Source organism: Cryptomeria japonica, chromosome 10, assembly GCF_030272615.1.
Source record: "Cryptomeria japonica chromosome 10, Sugi_1.0, whole genome shotgun sequence".
Lineage (NCBI taxonomy): Eukaryota > Viridiplantae > Streptophyta > Pinopsida > Cupressales > Cupressaceae > Cryptomeria > Cryptomeria japonica.
Window position 1 is genome coordinate 741019844 of NC_081414.1, and position 23559 is coordinate 741043402.

The 23559-nt window shown below is 37.2% G+C and overlaps 1 protein-coding gene across 1 annotated transcript; it reads right to left on the reverse strand.

Moving 5' to 3' along the window:
* Positions 1-244: 244 nt before the first annotated feature.
* Positions 245-1228, reverse strand: LOC131066178 (glycine-rich cell wall structural protein-like). Its single transcript, XM_058000875.2, has one exon. It carries the CDS (start codon positions 1226-1228, stop codon positions 245-247), a length of 984 nt encoding a protein of 327 aa, XP_057856858.2.
* Between the last annotated feature and the right edge of the window lie 22331 nt (positions 1229-23559).

Below are 23559 nucleotides of genomic sequence, written 5' to 3' on the forward strand. Positions count from 1 at the left end.
TATTCAGTCTAGATGCAAAATCCTTTGTTAATGTCAGTTTTGCTATTACAACATAACTTTAAAATGATGAAACGAGCTAAACAATCAGATACACGTAGTGAATTAACCACTGGTGAAAATATATTAATATATAAATAATAGAATATATTATCTGAAATTATATATTTTTCATCCGTCCTGTCATGTAATTAACAAGGAGGTTAAATATACTTTTTGACATCGTATCAGATATAAATAATAGTACTTAAAATCCTCCACCACCTCCTGCACCACCACCGAAACCACCTCCTCCACCGGCACCTCCACCAGCACCTCCACCGGCTCCACCACCTGCACCGCCACTAACCCCTCCACCAGCACCTCCTCCAAAGCCTCCACCAGCTCCACCACCAGCACCTCCTCCTAAACCACCTCCAGCTCCACCACCAGCACCTCCACCTAAGCCACCACCAGCTCCTCCACCAGCTCCTCCACCTAATCCTCCACCAGCTCCAGCACCAGCACCTCCTCCTAAACCTCCTCCTGCTCCAACACCAGCACCCCCTCCTGCACCACCACCAGCGCCTCCTCCCAGGCCTCCTCCAGCTCCACCACCTGCACCGCCACCAACCCCTTCACCAGCACCTCCTCCAGCTCCACCACCAGCACCTCCTCCAAAGCCTCCACCAACTCCACCACCAGCACCTCCTCCTAAACCACCACCAGCACCTCCACCTAAGCCACCACCAGCTCCTCCACCTAATCCTCCACCAGCTCCAGCACCAGCACCTCCTCCTAAACCTCCTCCTGCTCCAACACTAGCACCTCCTCCTGCTCCAACACCAGCACCTCCTCCTGCACCACCACCAGCGCCTCCTCCCAGGCCTCCTCCGGCACCTGCTCCTCCACCAAGGCCTCCACCAGCCCCTCCGCCTACCCCACCACCTGCACCTCCACCTAAACCTCCTCCTGCTCCACCGCCTAAACCTCCACCAGCACCTGCTCCTCCACCAAGGCCTCCTCCAGCACCTCCACCTAAGCCGCCACCAGCTCCTCCACCACCACCAAGTCCCACACCACCACCTTTCCCAAAACCACCGCACCCGCCAAGTCCTCCACCGCCTCCCAAGTTATCAGTTTGATATGTTGTTGCCGCCTTGAGGTTTCTGCCCTCACAAACAACGATTACACCCACCATAACTAACAAGACGGATGCAAGCACACCAGAGAGCTTGATATTGGATGCCATCTTTATCTTGCGTTCTACACTTATCGCATTCAATTCACTCACTCTATGCATAATGTGAGCTCTTGAATCCCATTATATAGTAATTCTAATCTCCAGTATTCAATGTAGAATTGCATTCCACCGGAGCATAACGTTGTCGGCAATTAATTCCCCACCGAATAAACATGAAGATGCTGATTGTGTTAATCCGTCATGATCAATTCTGAAGTATTAAAAACTACCGACCTGTTACCGCGTGATTTCGTGAAGTTGAAATAAAAGACGACGCATTAAAAACTACGCCATGACATGTTCAATATCGTTGAAGAACACAGTAATTGTTGGCGTGCCAGTCCCATACTTATTGCATGTTTGTGGGGCTCGAGTTGTATCGCAATATTGTAATCCATTTGTATTTATGAGGGCAATGAATTATAATAGAATACCCAACCTTCTGCATTCAATTTCCTGAAGCAACTTGGAAAAATGTGTGAAGAATGGCCCAAATCCAGAGTTTACTTTTTTGAAGACTTCCTGCATTCAATTTACGTTGGTGATTTGCCAACTAGTTTCCCAACTACATAACGCAAAACAATTAATAGAAAGCACATGATCGTGTCCGTGAACTCTCGCCACCAATTAACAGATATTAGTACAAGCACATGGGCAATGCCCCAATTTTAAATATTATTTTCTGTGTTTGACAGACTACAGAGAATCTAAGGTCTATAGCATAAATGCTGTTTTGGCTACTGAAAATTCATGTTCCCATTTCACTTAAAAAAATGTAGACACAATTTATTTAACATTGACCAAGCTGATGAAGAAGACCATACAAAATACTGATTCATATTGCTTGAATGTTACAGACTTCACTTTCTCATATTCATGATCACTTGATCATACAAAACATTTTGATCAGCTAACTACATGATGCTTAAACAATTATATGCTGCTTCTTTATATAGAGATCTTTTATACATATAAGATCATTCTAAAACCTAAACAGACATAACCAATATTTAATCTTTTTTCATTTATCTTTATCTAGAACATTTTATTTATTATCTGTTTCTTATATTTTATTGGTGTAGAAACTACATATTCCAATACTCCCGTTTAATTTGAATTTTTTTTTCCCTTCTTACCGTAATCTCTCTTTTTTTCCTCTTTTTATGGTTCCAACCAAGTTTTCAATCTTGCTCAAATCCTTTTCTAGCATGATAACTTCAAACTATCATTAAGATCTTCAAATCTTTTCTCAAAGGTGATTCCTTTCTTTTTCGTTTCCTTTTAGTTCTCCAATTTTAGTTCTCCAATTTTCATGATGATTTATTAAAAAATCTTTGGTACATTTCTTATTCAAACCTTTTCATGGTATATGAATATTTATACTTGAACAACCATTTAAATATGCTTGTAATATTTTGCCAATTCAATAGATACCTCCATCCACAATTTACTTTCATGCATCTATTCATAGAGCCCTTTTTTCACTCTTTGTTTCAACATATCTAATTTGAATGAATTTTCAATCCACCTATGGTTCAGAGATGAAGATCCCAACACATATTATTTGTGTGTCTTTTTTTGCTACAATGAAAACACCGCACACACTTCATTCCTTGAATTTATTTTCATGAAATTGTAACACATGTATCATCATTTCCTTTACTTGTGAAATATCAAGGCTAAGTCATAATTTGGCCTCATTTTTGGATCAATTAGTTTATTAATTCCTTGACTTCTAATCCTTTACCTTTATATCCTATTATTTTCATGATCTTGAAACCAACATTATCTTCAAAATATCTTTTGTTATCCTAGTCACAACTAACAACATTTGCAAATTCAAACACACTATCACCTTCATCCTTCCCTTCTTTATCAAAAATAACTTCTGCAAAATCATACAAGCCAATTGATTTATCAAAGAGATAATACAAATCGAAGGCTTGGACTTTACACATTTATTGCATACTAATAATTGATCATTATATTCTTTCAATTTTGATATTTCTTTCTTTTTTGAACTACTTTCCTCTTTCAACTTTGTTATCTTTTCTTTTAAATTATGAAACAAATTCAACCATTAATTAATTTCATAGATTTCCACAATCCATTAGTTAATTACCAAGATGTTTCTATATTTGGTTGTGTGTTTCTTTTCTGCATCAACGTTTCTATGATCCTTCATCAAGATGTATGAGAGTGTCAAGAGATGAAAAAGTAAAGTGAACTTTACTTTTTCATCTCTTAACACTCTCATCCATCTTGATGATGGATCACATAGTGTGATTCCAAACATTGATACAAAAAGAAAACACGCAATGAAATCCAGAAATGGCTTAGTAATTAACTTCAACCTTTCTGCACACACTTATTCCTTCAAGATATTTGCTTGAAATTATGACACATGTATCATTACTTCTTTTACTTGTGAAATATCCAAAACCAAGCCATACTTTGACCTCACTCTTGGATCAACCAACTCTTTAATTCCTTGACCATATTCTTCTTGTCCTTTACCTTTATATCTCATTCTTTTCATGATCTTGAAACCAATATTATGTTCAAAACATCTTTTTTAATCCTCATCACAACAAACAACATTTCCAAATTCAAAAAAACTATCACCTTCATCCTTACCTTCTTTATCAAAAATAACTTCTACAAAATCACACAAACCAATTGATTTATCGAAAAAACAACACAAATCATTCATGCCACATTCAATATCATAAATTGAAGAATTTTATTTTAGACATTCATTGCATACTAATAATTGGACATTATCTTCTTATAATTTTGATATTTCATTCTTTTGTGAAATATTTGCCTCTTTCAACTTTTTAATTTTTTCATCTAAATCATCACACAACTTTAACCTTTCTTCAAATTATCCATTTTGTGTTTTAAATTTCTTTAGTTCCTTTTCAGGAATATCATTTTTACCTAAATAATTGTATCTTTTCTTTGTTGGCTCATTAAAATATATTATTAATTTAAATTTACATTTCTTAACACTCATCAATTCTTCCTTCAAATTATATTTCCCCTTCTTTGCTCTATTTCCCATTGAAACAAATGATTTAAACTCACCATATGTATGAACTTTTTCTGCTAAAATAATTTACATTATTTCAACATCTTCACATGCCTTCACTCTTCTATGATGTTATTTGTTGTTGCTCTGACTAGTTATATTGGTGAAACTCTTCAAATGCATATCACTTTTGAATATATCTTCACAATGCAACAATCCTTCACTTTCTCCTTTGGATGTAATTCATGATCCTTTTCCATCATTATGGTTTTCTCTTTGTTGAAAATAGTAGTAAACAATACCTAGATTTTAGTTGTCTAAGTTCAAGTTATCATGATGGTTACAAACTTCCTCCATGAGTCAAACCAATAGCTATTGTTGGTATCAAATGCATGAGCTTTAATGCCATGCATGCATTTTTTCTTCACTATCATGCATATTTTTAATGTTTGATAATTGGAGTTGATAGGTTTTCTATGAAATAAACTAGAATTTTTAAATCTATTTTTTAGGAGGCTACAAATTTCTTTGCATTAAGTGAAATTTTATATGACAATCATACAACTTATATTTCATGTAGGCTAGAATAAACTATGTAAGTATGATTAGCATTGGAAGATGTCTATATCAAGGTGAAAAATGTAATTCATTTTTTACAAGTTCAATAAAATTGTTTTGTTTGTTTTAAAATGATAATGTGTTTAGTATTTATTTTTGTTTATGTTTATTCTCTACGTTTTCACTATCAATATTTGGTATCAAAGTTGGTTAAATTTAGGGCTTGCAATATTAAAATTTTATTGCAATTATTGTTGTTCAAAGAAAAATTATTAATAAATCCAATGGAGATAATTATTTTCTTTGTCAAAGTTGCACTCACATAATACAAAAGGGAGATCATTGTTATGAGGTTCTTGCACCTTCTGTGGATCATAGAGAGCTTAAAGACAAGGAATCATTAAAAAATAAGTTTGAAGTTCTTTTAGAAGATACTATCTTTGCAAACCATATACCATGCCAAAGAAGAGTGAAGAATGGAAATTATACCTAGGAGAAAGATAGGAGGAAGAGGTTGTTATTAAGATTCATCACTAATGGTAAATGGTGAAATAGATTGTTGTCTAGTATTCAAATTTAGACCATAACAAATCTAGAAATAATTCCAAAGGAACAAAAGGTCATTGTTTTGTTAGTTTTTTTAAGATATATTAGTTTATAATCCCTGGGTGGGAGAAATTTTGGTGTCATTTTTGGCCTTTGTTTAAAAAAATAGCTGCTAAGAAGAAAGTAAAACCACCCATAAGGGTTTGATTAAAGGAAGAATTTGGTAGTCAACATGGAAGAAAACCACCAATTATAAAAATTAATCATAATTTATTGTATGGAATATTTATGTAGAAAATTAAAGGTAGCCACTATATTATTATTGGTCAATTTCACTAAAATATAAATTGTTGTTTAATAAAAAATACAACTAAAAAAAAATATGTGGCTATAATAATGTATTAATAGAGTTGCTCTTGTTATATTTAGGATATTATTCTATTATTTTGATTGATATTATATTAGTTAGGTGCATGTAATGATTAAAAATCTATAAGAATTGAAAAATTGGTGATAAGGTAAAAATGATTAGAAAAAAAATGGATATTAACCATGGTAGGGCTAGAAGCATTTGATAAAGTGAAAGAATGGTAGGAGGAGGTGGAAGCAATGGTTGTAGAGTTTTTGGCGCTAATAAAGAGGAGGATTTTGAGGAAGATTTAGGTAATGAATGTTTTGGATATACATGGCTTGGTGATACATTCGTATTCCCCTCTTTTGATTTTTTCTTGGTTTGTGTGGGTGCATCGATAAAGCTTCTCGCTATCTTCTCGGTGGAGGCTCCATTCTCTACTTCTCTTTTTTGCCTCTAGCTTTGGTGTAGTTCTTACTTATTGTTGGTTGATTGGAAGGATGGTGTGGCTAGAAAAGGAAGCAATGAGGGAGGAAGGTTCCTAGAGGGATGCGATGATTTTTCAAAGAGTGAAGTCATTGAGGCAGTCCATTTTGTTGCTAGTAGATTGGCTGTGGGGGCACATTTTGGAGGAAAATTTAGGCTTGTGGTTGAAGGTTTTTTCTGTTAGGGTTTCAAGCAGATCCAAAGCAAATATGAACTAACAATTATATGCAGATTTAAATACAAAAGATAAAGAAAAAAAACAAGACACAGATAACATAGAGATTTAACGTGGTTCACCCAGAATGGGTTACGTCCACCATACACAGCCATCCAATCTTTCTTATTATCCAGCAAAAATAGTACATCAACCTTACAATGCCTTAAGCATCCCAACCACTTATAACATGTGTTTTTAGGGCAACAAACAAAGTCAGCCTTTTTAGGGTTTTATTACAATGTCGGTTTTCATCAACGAAAAATGGCAAAAAAATTTCTCGGGGGCTACTACCCCTGGACCCCGGTGAGGATACGTGCTGAGTGTATAGTACTTTGCTAATCAGTCACCACATTTCAACAATCTCCCACTTGGAGACTGATCAGGATCCACACCGAACAATCTCCCACTTGGAGACTGATACTACATGACACCACTGTACATGCAACATCCCCTGGATAAAACACTAGGACTTGACTGGTATAAATTCCATAATTATCAATCAAGAAGACCAACAGAAACTGATGAAGAAATCAGCTTCTCCTATGGAACTACCTTTGTGAACATATCGGCAGGATTCTCACTTGTGTGAATCTTCTCAAGCCGTAACTGACCCTCCTCCAAAATAGTCCGGATGAAGTGGTACCTGAGCTGAATGTGCTTTGTCCTTGAATGAAAAGCAGAGTTCTTTGCAAGATGAATGGCACTCTGGCTATCAGTATACAATGGGCTATCCTCTTGTGTCTGACCCAATTCCTTCAGAAAACATTGCAACCAAATCATCTCCTTACTGTCTTCTGTAGCAGCAACATACTCAGCTTCAGTGGTTGAAAGTGCAACAACCTTTTGCAGCCTAGAAATCCAACTGACTGCAGTTCCCCCTATAGTAAAAACATACCCTGTAGTACTCCTCCATGAATCAATATCACCCGCCAGATCAGAGTCAACAAATCCACTTAGAGCAACATGAGATCCTTTAAAACATAATGCCTTCGTAGTAGTTCCTTTCAAATACCGAAGAATCCATTTCACAGCATTTCAATGTTCCATAACTGGATTACTCATAAACCTGCTCACAACTCCCACTGCATGTGCAATATCTGGCCAACGACTGATGAATACGGGATGTTAGACATTTTATTAACCTCTTCTTGTTCCTTTGGGCACATCTCCTTAGTCAATTTGAAATGACTAGCCAACGGTGTACTAACTGCTTTTGCATCCTACATGTTAAATCTTTTCAACACCTTCTTTATATACTCACTTTGGGAAAAATTCAAGGTTCTATTTTTCCTGTCCCATGTAATCCTCATACCGAGAATTTGCTTAGCTGCACCCAAATCCTTCATAGCAAATGACCTGGCTAATTTTTGTTTAAGATCATTTATATGTTGCATGTTAGACCCAACAACAAGCATGTCATCAACATAAAGCAACAGGATAATATAACTGACATTATCAAATCTCTTAAAATATACACAATGATCAGAATGACATCTATGATAACCGTGTTCAGCCATGAAACTATCAAATTTTAAATACCATTGTTGGGGTGCTTGCTTTAGGCCATACAGACTTTTCTTCAACCTGCACACCAAGTTCTCCTTACCTTTGACCTCATATCCCTGTGGTTGCAACATGTAAATTTCCTCCTCCAAATCTCCATGGAGAAAAGTTGTTTTGACATCTAATTGTTCAAGATGTAAATCATCTGTGGCCACAAGACTAAGTACAGTTCTAATTGAAGTCATTTTTACAACTGGAGAAAATATTTCATCATAATCTATACCCTTTTTTGTGCAAAACCTTTTACCACAAGTCTGGCCTTGTATCTTTTCTGATCTCCTTCCTCCTCCTTAAGCCGATAAACCCATTTGTTAAGCAAGGCTCTTTTTTCTGTAGGTAAAGGGACTAAGTCCCAATTCTTATTTTTCATCAAGGAGTCCATCTCCTCTTTCATGCCTAGCTGCCATTGTTGTTTGGCATCCACCTGCATTACTTCTTCATATTCTTCTGGTTCACCAGAATCCGTTAATTAAATAGAATACAAAGAAGGAGAAAATCTTTTAGGGGGTCTACTTGTCCTCGTAGAATGTCTAACACTTGCAAGAGTTTGTGGGACAATCTGTTGTTGCTGAGCATCAGGTACTTGTGGCATTTCATTTTCAGGAATCTCATCCAACACCACATATTCTTGTTTGTCTTGTTCATGCTTCTTTTCTTGCATCTGTTCTTTATACATAACCTTTTCATTGAATATAACATCTCTACTTCTAATTATTTTCTTATTTTCAAAATCCCATAACTGATAGCCATATTCATCTACCCCATATCCAATGAAGGTACATTTTTGAGATTTAGCATCAAGCTTGGTTCTGTTTCTTTATCAACATGGACAAAAGCTTTGCAACCAAAAGTTTTTAGAAAAGAATAATTTACCTTTTTACCAGTCCATGCCTCCTTTGGAATACCACCATCCAAAGGGGTTGAAGGTCCTCTATTTATCAAATAGACAATAGTATGTACAACATCTGCTCAAAAATGTAAGGGCAATCCAACATGCAATCTCATGCTCCTCGCACATTCCATGATGGTCCTATTCATTCTCTCTGACACACCATTTTCCTGTGGAGTTCCTGGAACTATCTTTTGCTTTTGAATCCCATTTAAGGAACAGTAATCTTCAAATGCTTTGCTGCAATACTCACCTCCATTATCCGATCTGAGACACTTCAACTTTTTTCCTGTCTCATTCTCAACCAAAGCTTTCCATTTCTTAAAAGTTTCAAAAACATATGATTTTTGTTTTAGGAAATATACCCATGTTTTTCTAGTTGAGTCATCAATAAAAATAACATAATAACAAGAGCCACCAAGAGATGATACTTGAGCCGGTCCCCATACATCTGAATGTACAAGCTCTAACTTCTCACTCTTCTTCTCTTTCCCAACCTTGAGAAATCTGACTCTTTTCTATTTACCATAAACACAGTTTTCAAAGAACTCTAAATCAATCTTCTTTAGTCCTGGCAATAGATTTTTGGAGTGAAGGATTTTCATCCCTTTCTCACTCATGTGCCCAAGCCTATGGTGCCACATTATCGAATCTGTTCTTGCAACATTTATTGTTGTTGTCCCTATAGTAACTTTATCTGTAGCAGCTAAGGTAGAGTAAGTGTTACTAGTACATAAATATAATGTGCCTACCTTCGCACCTTTAGCTACTACTAATGATCCTTTAGTGACCTTCCACATACTGTCTGAGAAGGTAACTATGCAACCTTCACTACCTAGTTGCCCTGCAGAAATTAAATTTCTTCTTAAATTAGGAACATGTCTTACCTCCTGTAGAAACTAGTCATTACCATTCTGTAACTTGATCTTTATCTTTCCTTTTCCAACAATTTGACAATTCTCATCATCACCCAAATATACCTGTCCAAAATCACCTTGAACATAATCTAGAAAATATTTTCTATGGGGTGTAGCATGAAATGAAGCCCCAGAATCTATTACCTAGGAATCATTAACATTATCCAAACATAAGATTAAAGCATCTTGTAAAGTATTACTTGCAATATTAGCTTCCTTACTATCATTTTCATTTTTGTCTCCTTCTTTGTTTTTCTGAGACCAACAGTCTTTCTTTAGATGACTAGGCTTTCCACAATACCAGCAATCTTTCTTTCCTCTAGATTGAGAGCATCCTTTCTTTGACTTCCCTCGTGACTTCTCATTCCTAGGGCCTTTTCCTCTTTCTTTTGATCTTCCTCTTTTCTCCACATTCAAAACACTAACCGATGATGTTGAAGTCTCACCTGTACTTTTCCTTCACATTTCGTCGCTTAGGATAACACCAATAATATCATCAAATACCAAAGTATTTTTACCAGAGACAGAGTTACTTACAGCCATAACCAATCTATTCCAGCTTTCTGGCAAAGAACATAAAATCAAGAGATCCCTAACCTCATCTGCAAAGGTAATTTTTACCGAAGACAATTGACTGGTAATTGTATTAAATTCATTTAAGTGCTCCACTACAAATCCTCCCTCACTCATTTTCAAATTAAACAAACGCTTCATAAGAAATACCTTATTCGAAGCCGAGGGTTTCTCATACAACTTAGCCAATGTGGCCATCAAATCTATAGTCATTTTTGCTTCTGTTATATTGAGTTCTATAGATGACGCAAGGCACAATTGAATGGATCCCAGTGCCTTTCTATCTAAAATGTCCCACTCTTCATCTGATATTGTGGTCGGTTGCTTTGCCTTTCCTTCCAATGGCTGCCACAAATCCTTTTGATATAGATAATCCTCCATCTGCATTTTCCATAACTGATAATTTTGGCCGTTAAAATTTTTGACCTTGAGTTTGGAATCCTCCATTGCTCCCACTCAAATCTGAAAGTCCTGCCAATTTACAGAAAACCTCGCTTTGATACCAATTGTTAGGGTTTCAAGCAGATCTGAAGCAAATATGAACTAACAATTATATGCAGATTTAAATACAAAAGATAAAGAAATAAAACAAGACACAGATAACATAGAGATTTAACGTGGTTCACCCAGAATGGGTTACGTCCACCATACACAGTCATCCAATCTTTCTTATTATCCAGCAAAAACAGTACATCAACCTTACAATGCCTTAAGCATCCCAACTGCTTATAACATACATTTTTAGGGCAACAAACAAAGTCGGCCTTTTTAGGGTTTTATTACAATGTCGGTTTTTATCAACGAAAAATGGCAAAAAAAAATTTCTTGGGGGCTACCGCCCCCGAACCCTCGCTTTTCTCGAGGGCTGCCGCCCCCGAACCCCGACGAGGATACGTGCTGAGTGTACAGTACTTTGTTGATCAGTCACCACATTTCAACATTTTCTTGTTTGTCCCAGGTGTGGTTGATCTAGTGGTTGTTGCCTTCCTTGTTTTCTAGGGTTTAGTTTTGGCTTCATTTTATGCCTTGTTGTCATCTCTAAATGATAGCAGTAGGCTAGGAACAAGTTTCACTTTGGCTACCTAATCTCTACTCTATTATTTTCTTTCTCATGCCTTGTTTGGGATGAGAAGTAGTTGTTTTTGTCTAAGGAGTTAGTTTTCAATTTAGTGGCAAGAGTAGAACTATTCTTTATTTGATTTGAGAGAGTGTTTGTTACTTCCTTGGTTGATGTCTTAGGGTTTTGGTTATGTTTTCCTATTTGGTTCATCCTATTCTTGTGATAGGTGAGTTTGGCTATTTTAAAGTGGCTAAGGGCATTTTTGGTGTTGGCTTTGCTGCACATCTAGTGCTGCTACTTTTGGTGGCCCTCGAATGGGTTGTTCTATTATGGTTTGGTCCCTTGCTAGTGTGGTGACTGGGATTTAATTGGGTGGTTGTCTCTTTGTCAAGGTTTTTGCCATGAAGTGTTTTTTCTTATTCTGTATATCTTTAGGATCCCTTTTTCTTCTTTTTTATTCATTTTGGCTTGTACTTTTTTGCCCCTTGGTGGGGTTGTTTCTGGTGCTATTTTTCAAGGGCGATTTATGTTTTTCTATTTTTGGTTAGGATTTTTTGGTGATAAGGGGTTCTTTACTCCTCTAATTTGGTTATTCTCAAAGTCGTCTCTTTTTGCCTTGTCTAGTTCTCATACCTTTGTTTCTCCTATTGAGGTGGAGTGGGATTTGATGAGTTATTTTGATATTTTGCTTCTACTAGTACATCTTCTACTAGACTATCCTATAGAGGTGGAGCTATCATATTTTGAGGCGAAGACATGGTTTGCAGGAGATGTCAAGAGATGGTAGGGAATGGTTGGAGATGTTTTAATGGGGTTGTGGCTATAGATCCTTGGACGATACTCTTTTTATCCTATTGAGGTGGATTTCAAGGGTGCTTCTCTTTCATCCTATTGTTAATAACTTTGAGGAAGGTGATATTTTCTTGGAACAACATCTTAAAGTTATGGGACCCTTTTCAAAACCCATTAATATTATTTGCTAGGGTAGAAGCACAAAGTTGTGTCACACATTTATAAAGGAAATGGCCAAATACTGATTCAACTTTTTAAATTGAATCAATAAAAAGTTAAATATATGTTTTGAACTTTGAAACGGTGTAAACTAATAAAATGTATACTTTTTATTTTATTTTGTGTTTGTAATTTTTTTTTTAAATTTAAAAATTATTTAAATATACTTTCTTATAAAGTAAACACTATAATTTAGTTGTTGATAAAAGGTTGAAATTGAAGTTACACAAGGCGTTACACTTTATATTATAAATTTGATCTTTTTTTCTTCAATTTTTTTTTATGTATATTGATAACTTGAAACTTTGGTGCAAAAATATATTTTTAATTCATTTTTATGTATATATATTGTTCAATAAAATTGAAAAGTTACATATACTAAAATATAACTCTTTCCATTTAACATCACCTTTTTTATTAATTATTTATCCAAATTAGAAAAGAGTTATATCATCTTGGCATAGACTTTTTTCTCTAGTGCATTTATTTTTTTCAAAACTTTTAAATAAATTTTAGTATTTTTCCTTTAAAAGATAATCAACCTTATCTTTTAGTGTTGATGACCTCCTTTTAATAAAAATAATATATTAAATATAAAACTAATTAAAATATTAAAAGATGTATATATTGTAAAATTCACTTATAAATTGAAGCGAAAATGTCTCTGCAAGTGAAATATCGCTGCAATGCTTTGGCATCCTCTACTCTGCTATCGAGACCACCAATTGGCACCTTTCTAGGCTCAATGAATCGCTTCTTTGTTCTAGCTAACAACCTTCAGGCTGAAGGTCCCATTAAGGCGGCATCACAAACTCAAGTCCAACAAGACTTTTTTGCGAAAACCAAATATACAATGATTAAAATGGATAGGGCTCCCCCTCCTCCCTGTGAAGGTAGTGATCAAATTTGGTAGACGGTTAGACGTAGAAAGCCCAAGCATTTAGCTAGGTGGGCCCTAGGTCATTCAATAAGCCATGCCATAAGATCTCAACATTGTCGGGAGGAGGGTTTTCTAAAACCTAACCATTTAAATAGTACCATTAATTGGGATATCATTCCTCCACGAAATTATTTAGCAAAATTGGCAAAGGGTAAGGAAACCCTTGGTCATCATTTTATTTAGAACCGTCAGAATGTAATGGGTGTAAATAATTCTAAGGCAAAATCTTCAATGAATCCTCCAGCCACTATGAAAGGCTCGGTGGTTGAAATCGACAATCAAACCCTTTCTAAGCATCAAAAGCATTGCAAAGAATAGGTTGTCTTTTCCTGATGGGAAGGTTTGGGTATTCTGATTGTACAAATTGCTAACTAATTATCTTCATCCTTCAAGGACCAGGTAAGTATCGATTTCCTTCCTGATAATTTCCTTGCAATTGAATGCAGCAACCCAGGTTTGAGAAATAGACTATTGTTTGGGGATATGTTAACATACAAGGGTTTTAAGTTAGAAAGCTGGGAATGGCAACCCCTCTTTTAGCCATCCCAGTTAAATCCTTTCATGGTAAATAAAGCAATATCAATTGAGAATTTACTAGCAGAACTTCGTAATATTGAAATCTTAAAAATGATAGGTAATAAAATTGGGAAATTCGTAGGTGTTAAAAAAACATCTCTTTAATTCTCTAACTAGATTCTTATCGTAAACATGGATATCAACATCAAAACTTTAGAAAACATAACACTAAAATTCGATAACTTCAGCTTAACTCTAGAATTATCCTTTTATGTTGGCCTCATCAGAGAAGATATCCCTAAGATATACTCTCCTGTGATGTCAGACCCTAGGTTAGATCAAAAGAATTTTGGCGTCTCACTTAAATTCTTGGAAAGAATTAGGGATTTTACTTTGGAAGGCCTTGAATCTATAAAGAACCCTAAGCATCATCCCTCTGATCTCACAGAGGACTGATGCTTTAAATCCTTTCCCAAGGACCCCCTCATCAAGAATTTGAGCTTCCTACCCATCCCATATCTAGTAAAGGGTATTACACCAATAGCTGACTCTAGGATCAACGATCTCGATTTAGAAAAAGGTGAGATTAGGGAACCTCCTCTTCAGACGGACTAGCCAGGTCTGGTAAATAACACAACCTCTAGTTCTTGTAGTAACCTGAGGTTGTTGAGCCCCCCAAGATCTCCATCAAACGGTAATTTATTCCCCTCTGAGAAATCATTGGAGAAGGAAAGTTATCCCTCGGTTGGGGTTAAGGAATCTAGGCAGGTTCAACCAACAACTCTAGTGCCAGATAGGAGGGCTAATGAGGTGGCAGAGGATTCTTCCCCACCCTTGAAGAATAAATATGCAGCGATTGCAAAGTCTAAGAATGAACAAGTAGCTAAGGAGATCAATATCATTGACAATTTTATAGGGGAAGAAGTAGTTAGCGACCTAATGGAACAATTTGTGGATGAGATCAGCGATTCTGAGGAACTGGAGAGACAAAGGGAACGTAGTTAGCAACCTAATGGAACAATTTGTGGATGAGGTTTGCGATTCTGAGGAACTGGAGAGACAAAGGGAACTCTATGTTAAAAATTTAATGAATAATGCCAGAGTCAATTTGGAAACAGAAGAAATTTTTGTAGCCTTGGACAACCTGGAAAATGATAACCCAAACATTCTAGGAATCCATATCTCTGAAGAAAGCGAAGACTCTCCCAACTATGCCAAGCTCATTAAGAGAAGAGGCAAAAGATCCCTTGCTGAACTAAGGGCCAAGGATGGGGAAGCTAGGGGTCAGCCTAAAATCTCATCTCTTTTTAATGTAGGGGAGGGGAAGTTCCACCCCACATAACCATGAAAATCTTATCATGGAATGTTAGGGGCTTGAACGCCCCTAACAAACATCGCATCTTAAAGCATTGTATATCTGAATCAAAACTAGACATAATTTTAATCCAAGAAACTAAGATGAACTCATTCGAGATTGACCTTTTTCAAAAGAAATTAGGCTTTAAAAATTGAAGCATTCCCCGGCCATGGGGGCTTTAGGAGGCTTGGCAATCATTTGGGATCCTAGATTCTCCTCATTTTCACCATTAGAGATAAAACATAATTGGATAGGTGGAGTAGTAGCCTGCTACAACAATAAGTTAAGATTTAATCTGATCAATGTACATGGTCCTATCTAGAATAGGGACGAAGCCCTGGTTTGGTTCGAACTTGAGGCCTTCCTTGGTAATCACCCGAGCGAATTTTGTATCATTGGTGGAGATTTCAATGCCATCACTAAGGTAGAAGACAAAAGGGGAGGTAGTATCAAGCTATCCCTAGTAGTTGTGGACTTCAATAATTGGATCAACAAGAATTCTCTACTGGAAATCCAGACAGCAGAGAATGCCTTTACATGGAACAATAGAAGGATAGGTTTCTAAAATATTGTGGAAATACTTGATAGATTTTTTATCTATGGAGGGCTTTCGGAGCTCAATTACACCATGGAAGCAAAGATCCTTCCTTTATCTAGGTCTAATCACTTTCCACTTCAACTTAACATCTTGACAGACCACTCCCCTAGAAATTGCCCTTTCAAATTTGAAAGCATGTGGTTCAGGGATGACAACATCATCAAACTAATTGAGCATTAGTGGAATGATCAGTTTTCTTAGGCTTGAAAATGTTTATTGTGGCAAACAAGCTGAAGCTTATCAAAAGGAAGCTCTTGGAGTGGAATAGGGAGAACTTTGGGAACATATTTGACAAGAAACTCCTAATAGAAAAGGATCTTAAGGATGTTAACAAGGAAGTTCTTGTGATTGGGATGAATGAACATCTCTTCCTAAAATAAAAATCACTACTTTCTGAGTATAAAACGATTCTGTCAAAAGAAGAGATCTTCTGGAGAAAAAAATCCAGGGAATCTTGGCTGAAAGATGGGGATCGCAACACCAAGTTCTTCCATAATGGCACCAAGTAGAAGAGATGGGCTAACTAGATCTCAAACATTAAAAATAGCCAAGGAACCAACCTGGCATACCCGACTATTGTTGCCTCAGAAGCTGTAAGGTTCTTTGATAATGTCCTAAACAATACCGATGGCTCCAAACTTAGGGGCCAACTTAATATTATTAATAATCTCCCAAAACTTATTAATGAAGAACACAATAAATGCTTGATTAAGAAATTCTCTGAGGAGGAGGTTAAATCCGCCCTCATTAAGATGAATCCAGATAAGGCCCTGGGTCCAGATGGCTTCCAATCCAGCTTCTTTCAAAAATATTGGAATTTTATGGGGCCAGAGATCACAGAGGCCTCAAAGGGTGTCAAAAACTCAGGGAAGATTCTCAAGGAGATCAACAATACTTTCCTAGTTCTGATTCCAAAAAAAGAGAAACCAGATAGCTTCAATGATTATAGGCCCATAGCCCTGTGTAACACCCTTTATAAACTCCTTACCAAAACCTTAGCAGCTAGACTTTAGAAACTTCTCCCTCTCATCATTAGCGAAGAACAAACAAGCTTTGTGGTTGACAGATCAATCTATGATAGGGTAATAATAGCCCAGGAAGTTATCCACTCAGTCCATCTTAATAATGCTTCAAGCACGTTAGTAAAATTAGATATCAGTAAAGCCTATGACAAAGTTGATTGGCACTTTTTATACAAATGCTTGGAAGCATTTAGCTTCTCCAAAACTTCGATCAACCTAATTTTTGAATGTATCTCCATACCTAAATTCTCTGTTATGATCAATGGCACTCCCGAAGGTTTCTTTAGCAGCTCAAGAGGGCTTAGGCAAGGGGACCCCGTTTCCTCCTTCCTCTTCATTATTATGGTAGAGGCCCTAGGGAGGACCATCTCAAAGGCCAAAGAGGAGGGCAGGATCCAAGGTATTCCCATTACCAGTGGTCTCCCCTCCATTACCCACCAGCAATTTGTTGATGACACAATTCTTTTTGGACAAGCAACATCAGGGAAGCAAGAGAACTCAAAGGCATCCTCAAATCCTATATGATAGCATCAGGCCAAGAGGTCAATTTGGAGAAGTTGGTAGTATTTATGTTCAACATTGACCCCACATCTGGGGAGGAGATTTGTAAAGTTTTGGAGATCAAGTCGGGTCTCCTCCCCTGCAAATATGTAGGCATTCCCCTAGATAAAGGCAGTAGGTCTTCAAAATTGTGGGATCACCTGGTGGATAAAATCAAATTGAGGATCAACACCTGGAAAGGAAGATGGTTGTCATATGGAGGTAGGGCAACCTTGGTTAAATTGGTCTTGGCAGCTATGCCCATTTACCAGCTTTCCTATCAAAATTTATCATCCAAAAAATAGGATGAACTAAAAAAACATCTTAGGATGTTCTTCTGGCAAGGCGCCAATGAAGACAAGAAATTATCACTTCTATCTTGGGACAAGATATGAAGACCAAAAGAAGAAGGAGGTGCTGGCATAAAAAATCTTCATGATCAAGGCAGAGCCCTTGGGGCTAAGTTAGTTTGGAGAATGTTTAGACACCCCCACCTGAAATGGGCAAGGTTATTGCACCATAAATACCTTAATGGAGGCAACCCTATCCAAATCTTCAAAGAAAACAACCTGCCCAGAGGATCTCGCATTTGGAATTTTACGCTAGAATGTAGAAGTATTATTTCAGACAAACTCACTTGGAACCTTGGTTTCGGGGATGTAGCCCTTTTCTAGTCTGATTCATGAGGAGAGTACAAGGCTATCGAGAAAATTTATGACTTTGGGGCCTCTCGAGCTCTCCTTGATTCACATAGAGGAACATTGTTAAGACATTACATCTCCCGCTCAATGGATGGGGCAGGGTGGCAATGGATTGAAAGAGAAAATGAGGATATCCCTGTAGGGGATAAATGCAATCTCATGGCAATTTTTAGAGCAAGGAACATCTCCTTTGGCCTAGAAAAGGATAGGCTTGAATTGGATGGATCCCTGAGTGGGGAGTATAATTCTAAGGATGGGTACTCTTGTATAACAAGAGCCTACCCTAGACCCTTGATAGAGATACCTTTGAAACTCTGTTTGGATAGGTACTACCTTCCCAAGGCTAGAGTCTTCACTTGGATTGATCTCCAAAATAAGCTCTTGATGACTGATAAATTCACAAGGATGGGGTATGAGGGACCTAGTAGATGTCCTCTCAGTGAGATGAATGAAGAAGACACCAACCATCTCCTGCTCAATTGCACCTATGCAAACCAATGCTGGGTCTGGTTCACCAAGAAACTTAAATGGTCCTTTGCCTTTCCCCGGTCCATTTTAGGGATGCTCAAGGCCTGGCCTCTCCTTAGATGAGCCTTTCTTTTTGAAGGATTATGGATCTATCATCCATCTTCCATAATATGGGAACTATGGAAGGAGAGAAATAGATGTCTTTTTAACAATGAAAAACTAGAGGTGCATCAGGTAATCAATAAAATTGAGGCTGCCATCATTGAACTCATAAACAATTGGATCTTCTCTGGTATGAAGAAGAATGCCACTATTACCTATTGGGATGAAAACATGAAAGGTCGGTGGGAGGGTCTATATATCCCACCCTTTGTGGGGGATGGTCCTAAGGGAAACCTTAGGAGAAGAGTTGATTGTAGATGGCATCCTCCAGGTGAGGGATGGCTTAAGTTAAACTTTGATAGGGCATTTTGAGGAAATCCAAGAGTGGTAGGCATAGATGCTCTATCCACAACTAGGAAGGTAAATAAATAGCCTTTCGGGCATCCCCTGTAGGCATAAAATCCAATAATTGGTCAAAATTGCTGGCATTGGTGAAAGGCCTGCATCTTGTTGGCATTATGTGAACCGGTATAAGGACATAATGATATTGTATGTTGTCATTGATGTCAATATGTGATATGTGAGAAGAGAGAACCGACATATGTGTGAATCGATATATATGCCAAAGTGAAGTGGTATATTTGTTCAAGATGAATCGGCATGCAGTTATGGGAACCAACACATGGAAGCACTATGTGACTACCTGTTGGTAGGTAGTTTCCACTTCAAGATTTCTGGTTGGAGTACCTCAAGCCTGTGTGACTCAATTGGTGATCTTTGTGTGATGAGTTAGTAGTATAACAAAGAACAGATCGTGTTGCCACCTAAGCTCTGTGCACGTGAAGAATATTGCATGAAGAAGACTATTCCTATCTACCTTGGGAATGTACGAAGTTTGTCAAACGGTGATAACGTGTGATGGGTTATCAGCCGCCATGAAATCGGTGGATAATGGACGATGGAGAATGTCTTAAGATCGATTCAAGACTATTGCATTTAATGTAGTATGATTCAATGGTCAGGATTGAACCGCTTGAATTGCTTAACCTAACAGGTTTAAGGTTTAGGGTTTTTGCTACTGACCTATCTGTTTCCTATAAGGTCGATGTTGTGTTTCTTTCTAAGGTTGTTGGCAAAAGTTGTGAGTGAGTATCCAAGGGAAGTGATACATAATTCTTGCCAGACCAAAGGAGAGAAGAGATACCTACAAAGTGAATGTGCAAAAGGTGAAAAGGAGCCAAAACGGTTCTGCATTAGCATTGAGTGTTGTTACTAGATCAGTGTAATTCCTGTTGATCTTTAACCACTTCAACAGTTGTGAAATCTCTTAACAGGGTAGCCTTAACTGGCTTGATACAAATCCCTTAACAGGGTAGCTTTAACCGGCTTGATTCAAATCCCTTAACCGGGTAACTCAAAGTTAATGAGTTCTGGGAAGCTATAGAGCTCTGGAGATCCTTTAGCTATTGAGTTCTTGAAATCCTCTAACAAGGTAACCCCAAATGGGTTTAACCCTTGATCGGGTATTGTAGCCATCCCTTAACTGGGTGATCCCTAACAGGAATGGTTCCTAGCAGAACCTATTGTAATGTCTTTAACTAGACAAGACTCCTAACAGAGCGGACTTCTAAAGAGTTCAAAAAGCAGCTTGTGGGTATTCATCCCCGCCATGGTTATTCCCAGTTGGGTTTCCATGTGAAAAATATGTGTGTCATGTGTGATGCTTCTATCTTGTGATGCTTTGTTATTACCTGTTGAGCATATGATGGTTCTATGTTCTATGCCTATCTATAAAACATATTGAACTAACTGTTGTGAAGATCAGATGATAGTTTACATGTTCATGCATGAGGGTGTAATGGTACTTTAGTATTGAGTTAAGAGGAAAGCTTAGTGAGTGACCGGTTTATGATTGTTTTAGTTATTCTGGGTTTTACCGGTTGCACTCTGTTTCAACTAGCATCACTGCTTGCCAGCCATTTGGAGTATTTGTTGTTAAACCGGTTTTGGACTGCATTTGTGTTTGTACTGATTCACCCCCCCTCTCAATACCAGTTTGGTACTACTGGTTCATCATTGAGTTATCACATCTTTGTAGGAAATTAGGAGTGAAGAAATTGGATATTGAAGGGGATTGTTCTATAATTGTCAATGCTCTCAGAAAAGGCAGCATGCCCAATTGGAGACTCAACGCCCTGTTGTCTTAAGCCATTGATTTATGCCGAGGGTTTGAGAGGTTCACGGTCAATCATATCTATAGGGAAGGTAACAAAAGGGCAGATGAGTTAGCTAACATGGGAGCGGATGGCATCCATCTCCCCTTAGACCTAATATAAAGCTCTTCATTTACAATTATATGCTTATACTTACTTGTTCAATCTCGCGAACCTAGTCAGACTTCAGCAGTTTAAAAAAAATATTAACAAAAAATTAAATATATATAAACTCTTACTTAGTCTTACCTAATATCCTACGTTTATAGATCTTTATACATGTATGTATATATATGTATATATATATATATGTATATATATATATATATATGTATATATATATATGTATATATATATATGTATATATATATACATATATATATATATATATGTATATGTATATGTATACATATATATATGTATATGTATATGTATACATATTGTAGCGTCGTAAATTGTACGCACTTGCTAGGGTGGTACAATTTCACACCGAGTTTAGCACCCGCCTTGGTGCATTTTGCATTTTGCATTGCATTTCCCCTTTAGCACTTAATTAATCAAATTAATTAGGTCTAAGGTTTTATTTCATCATTTTCCACATCATAAAGTTGGGCCCTTTCATTAAAGTGTGCCCTTTTTCACTTTATTCTTCCAATACATCATTTAATCAAAAACCCTGACTAGGTCCTATTTTGAACTTGGGGGCTTGATTTCAGGGGTCAAAACATCTCGGAATTAGCTGTAACTTCGGGATTCTCTCTAAAATCATCATATCTAACGGCCCTGAAAATTTGGTGAAAAGTTGTCAGGACCATGGCGCCCGGAGTGCAACATGGTCCCGGACATTTTTTCTGAAATTTTAGGAGCGCGATCCAATCATAAAATAAAGCTTAACCCCAAGAAATTGGTGGGATATTCAATCTCTAGGTCAGCCAAAAGTCAAAATTAAGACCTAGGGTTTCATACATAAGAGATCTCTTTCTTCATTTGAAAGGATGGGAATTTTGGCTTTCGAGGACCTTCTATGCAGCGAAAGAGCAGATCTTTGAAGACTTCAACAACATTCAATATCCTTCTATCAAGCATTTATCAATTTCATTCATCCATTTAGGGCTTGGAAGACATTGAAGAACAATAGGAGATTATCGACTGAAGATTTGCTTGTACTCCTCCCTTGAGGGTTGGGTATGATTTCATGTTGTTTTCATGTCTTTGCATAAGCTTCAATATATCCTTTATTCATGCTTTAGATCATTTGGCATCTTGATTTAGAGCATTTACATTATCATTTACAAGCAATTAGGGTTTACTTTCTAGGTTGCTCTAGTTTGCTTTCTTGCATTTAAGGACCTTGCACACACACTAGGTCTGCACACACAATACATTTTACAATACAACTTGGCTATTCGTGGAGTTGGAAATCACCAAAGCGGGGGTCTGACTAAGGCAAAACCCTATATAGCCGCCCAAACACCTTTTCAGATATAAGTGCAGGTTTTGGAATTCGGACGACGCCGCAAGTTACAGATCCGGAAGAAGCAGACTGAGACCGACCTTCCCACCAAATTTCAGAGCAAAAGACCAGGACAGGGGCGTGGGGCGCCCTGGTCCTGCCAGGATAGGGGTGCTGGGCACCCTGGTCCCTGGGACAGGGGCACTGGGAGCCCTGGTCCTCCTGACAGACAGCATTTTCAGCATTTTGACAGCTTTTTCCAGAGTGCAAAACAACAGTTTCTGGAGCAGTTTCAGGTGCAGAATCAGGACAGTGGCGCCCGCGCCCCCATCCCGAACATTTTCAGTCAGATTTTAACTCCATGTATGCATTTTCATTCTTGTCTTATCCTTTTATTTACAGCTTTCCATTGTTTAAGTTCAATTCTGCAATCTTGTCATTAGTTCATACTTGCATTTTGGGGTTAGGAATTGAACTTGCATCATTCTATCTATCATTTGCAACAAAGGAATAGAAATCCTAATAGGTAGCCCGTGGCTCTCTCTTCCACAAAAATAAGTAGCCAATTGTGTGATACCTCTAGGCTCTTTCATATTCCACAAATGTGTGATTGAAGGTGAGATTAGGGCATGTTTGCTTAGTGTCGCTTTTCCTCCCACACATTTTGGTGAACCCGACGTGAATCTATCATTGCTTCCTCTTGCATTGCATTTGTTAGATCTAGATTTAGTGTGTTTTCATTTCATTTTCATTAAAAAGAAAAAAAAAAAAAAAAAGTGTGTTTCTTTGCATTGTGTGTTTAAATTTTATGCAATTTCAAAAAGTCAGATTTTTATTCGCAAGATGTTCATATTTGTGATGATTATGAGTTAGATGAAGCTTTAGATGAATTTTTGAAACCTAAATATACCAAACCTTCATTTTACCAAAAACTCATAAACATTGTTACTATGCCATTTCGTTGTGATGAGAAAGATAAGTTGAATGATTCCTCTCAAGGGTACATTCCTATCAGCTCTTCCACTAAATCTAGTAACATGGTTGTTTTCAATGATCCTCTCTATGAAGAGATATCTCCTTTTGAATCAAAAGATAAACCTTTTAATAGATATGATCATGCTTTGTTGGATGATGCCCTTGATGCCTTTGTGTCTCCTAAAAAACCCTCCCTTCATGAGGATCCTTTTGTGCAAGAAGATGACATTATCCCTACATTTCCTAGTG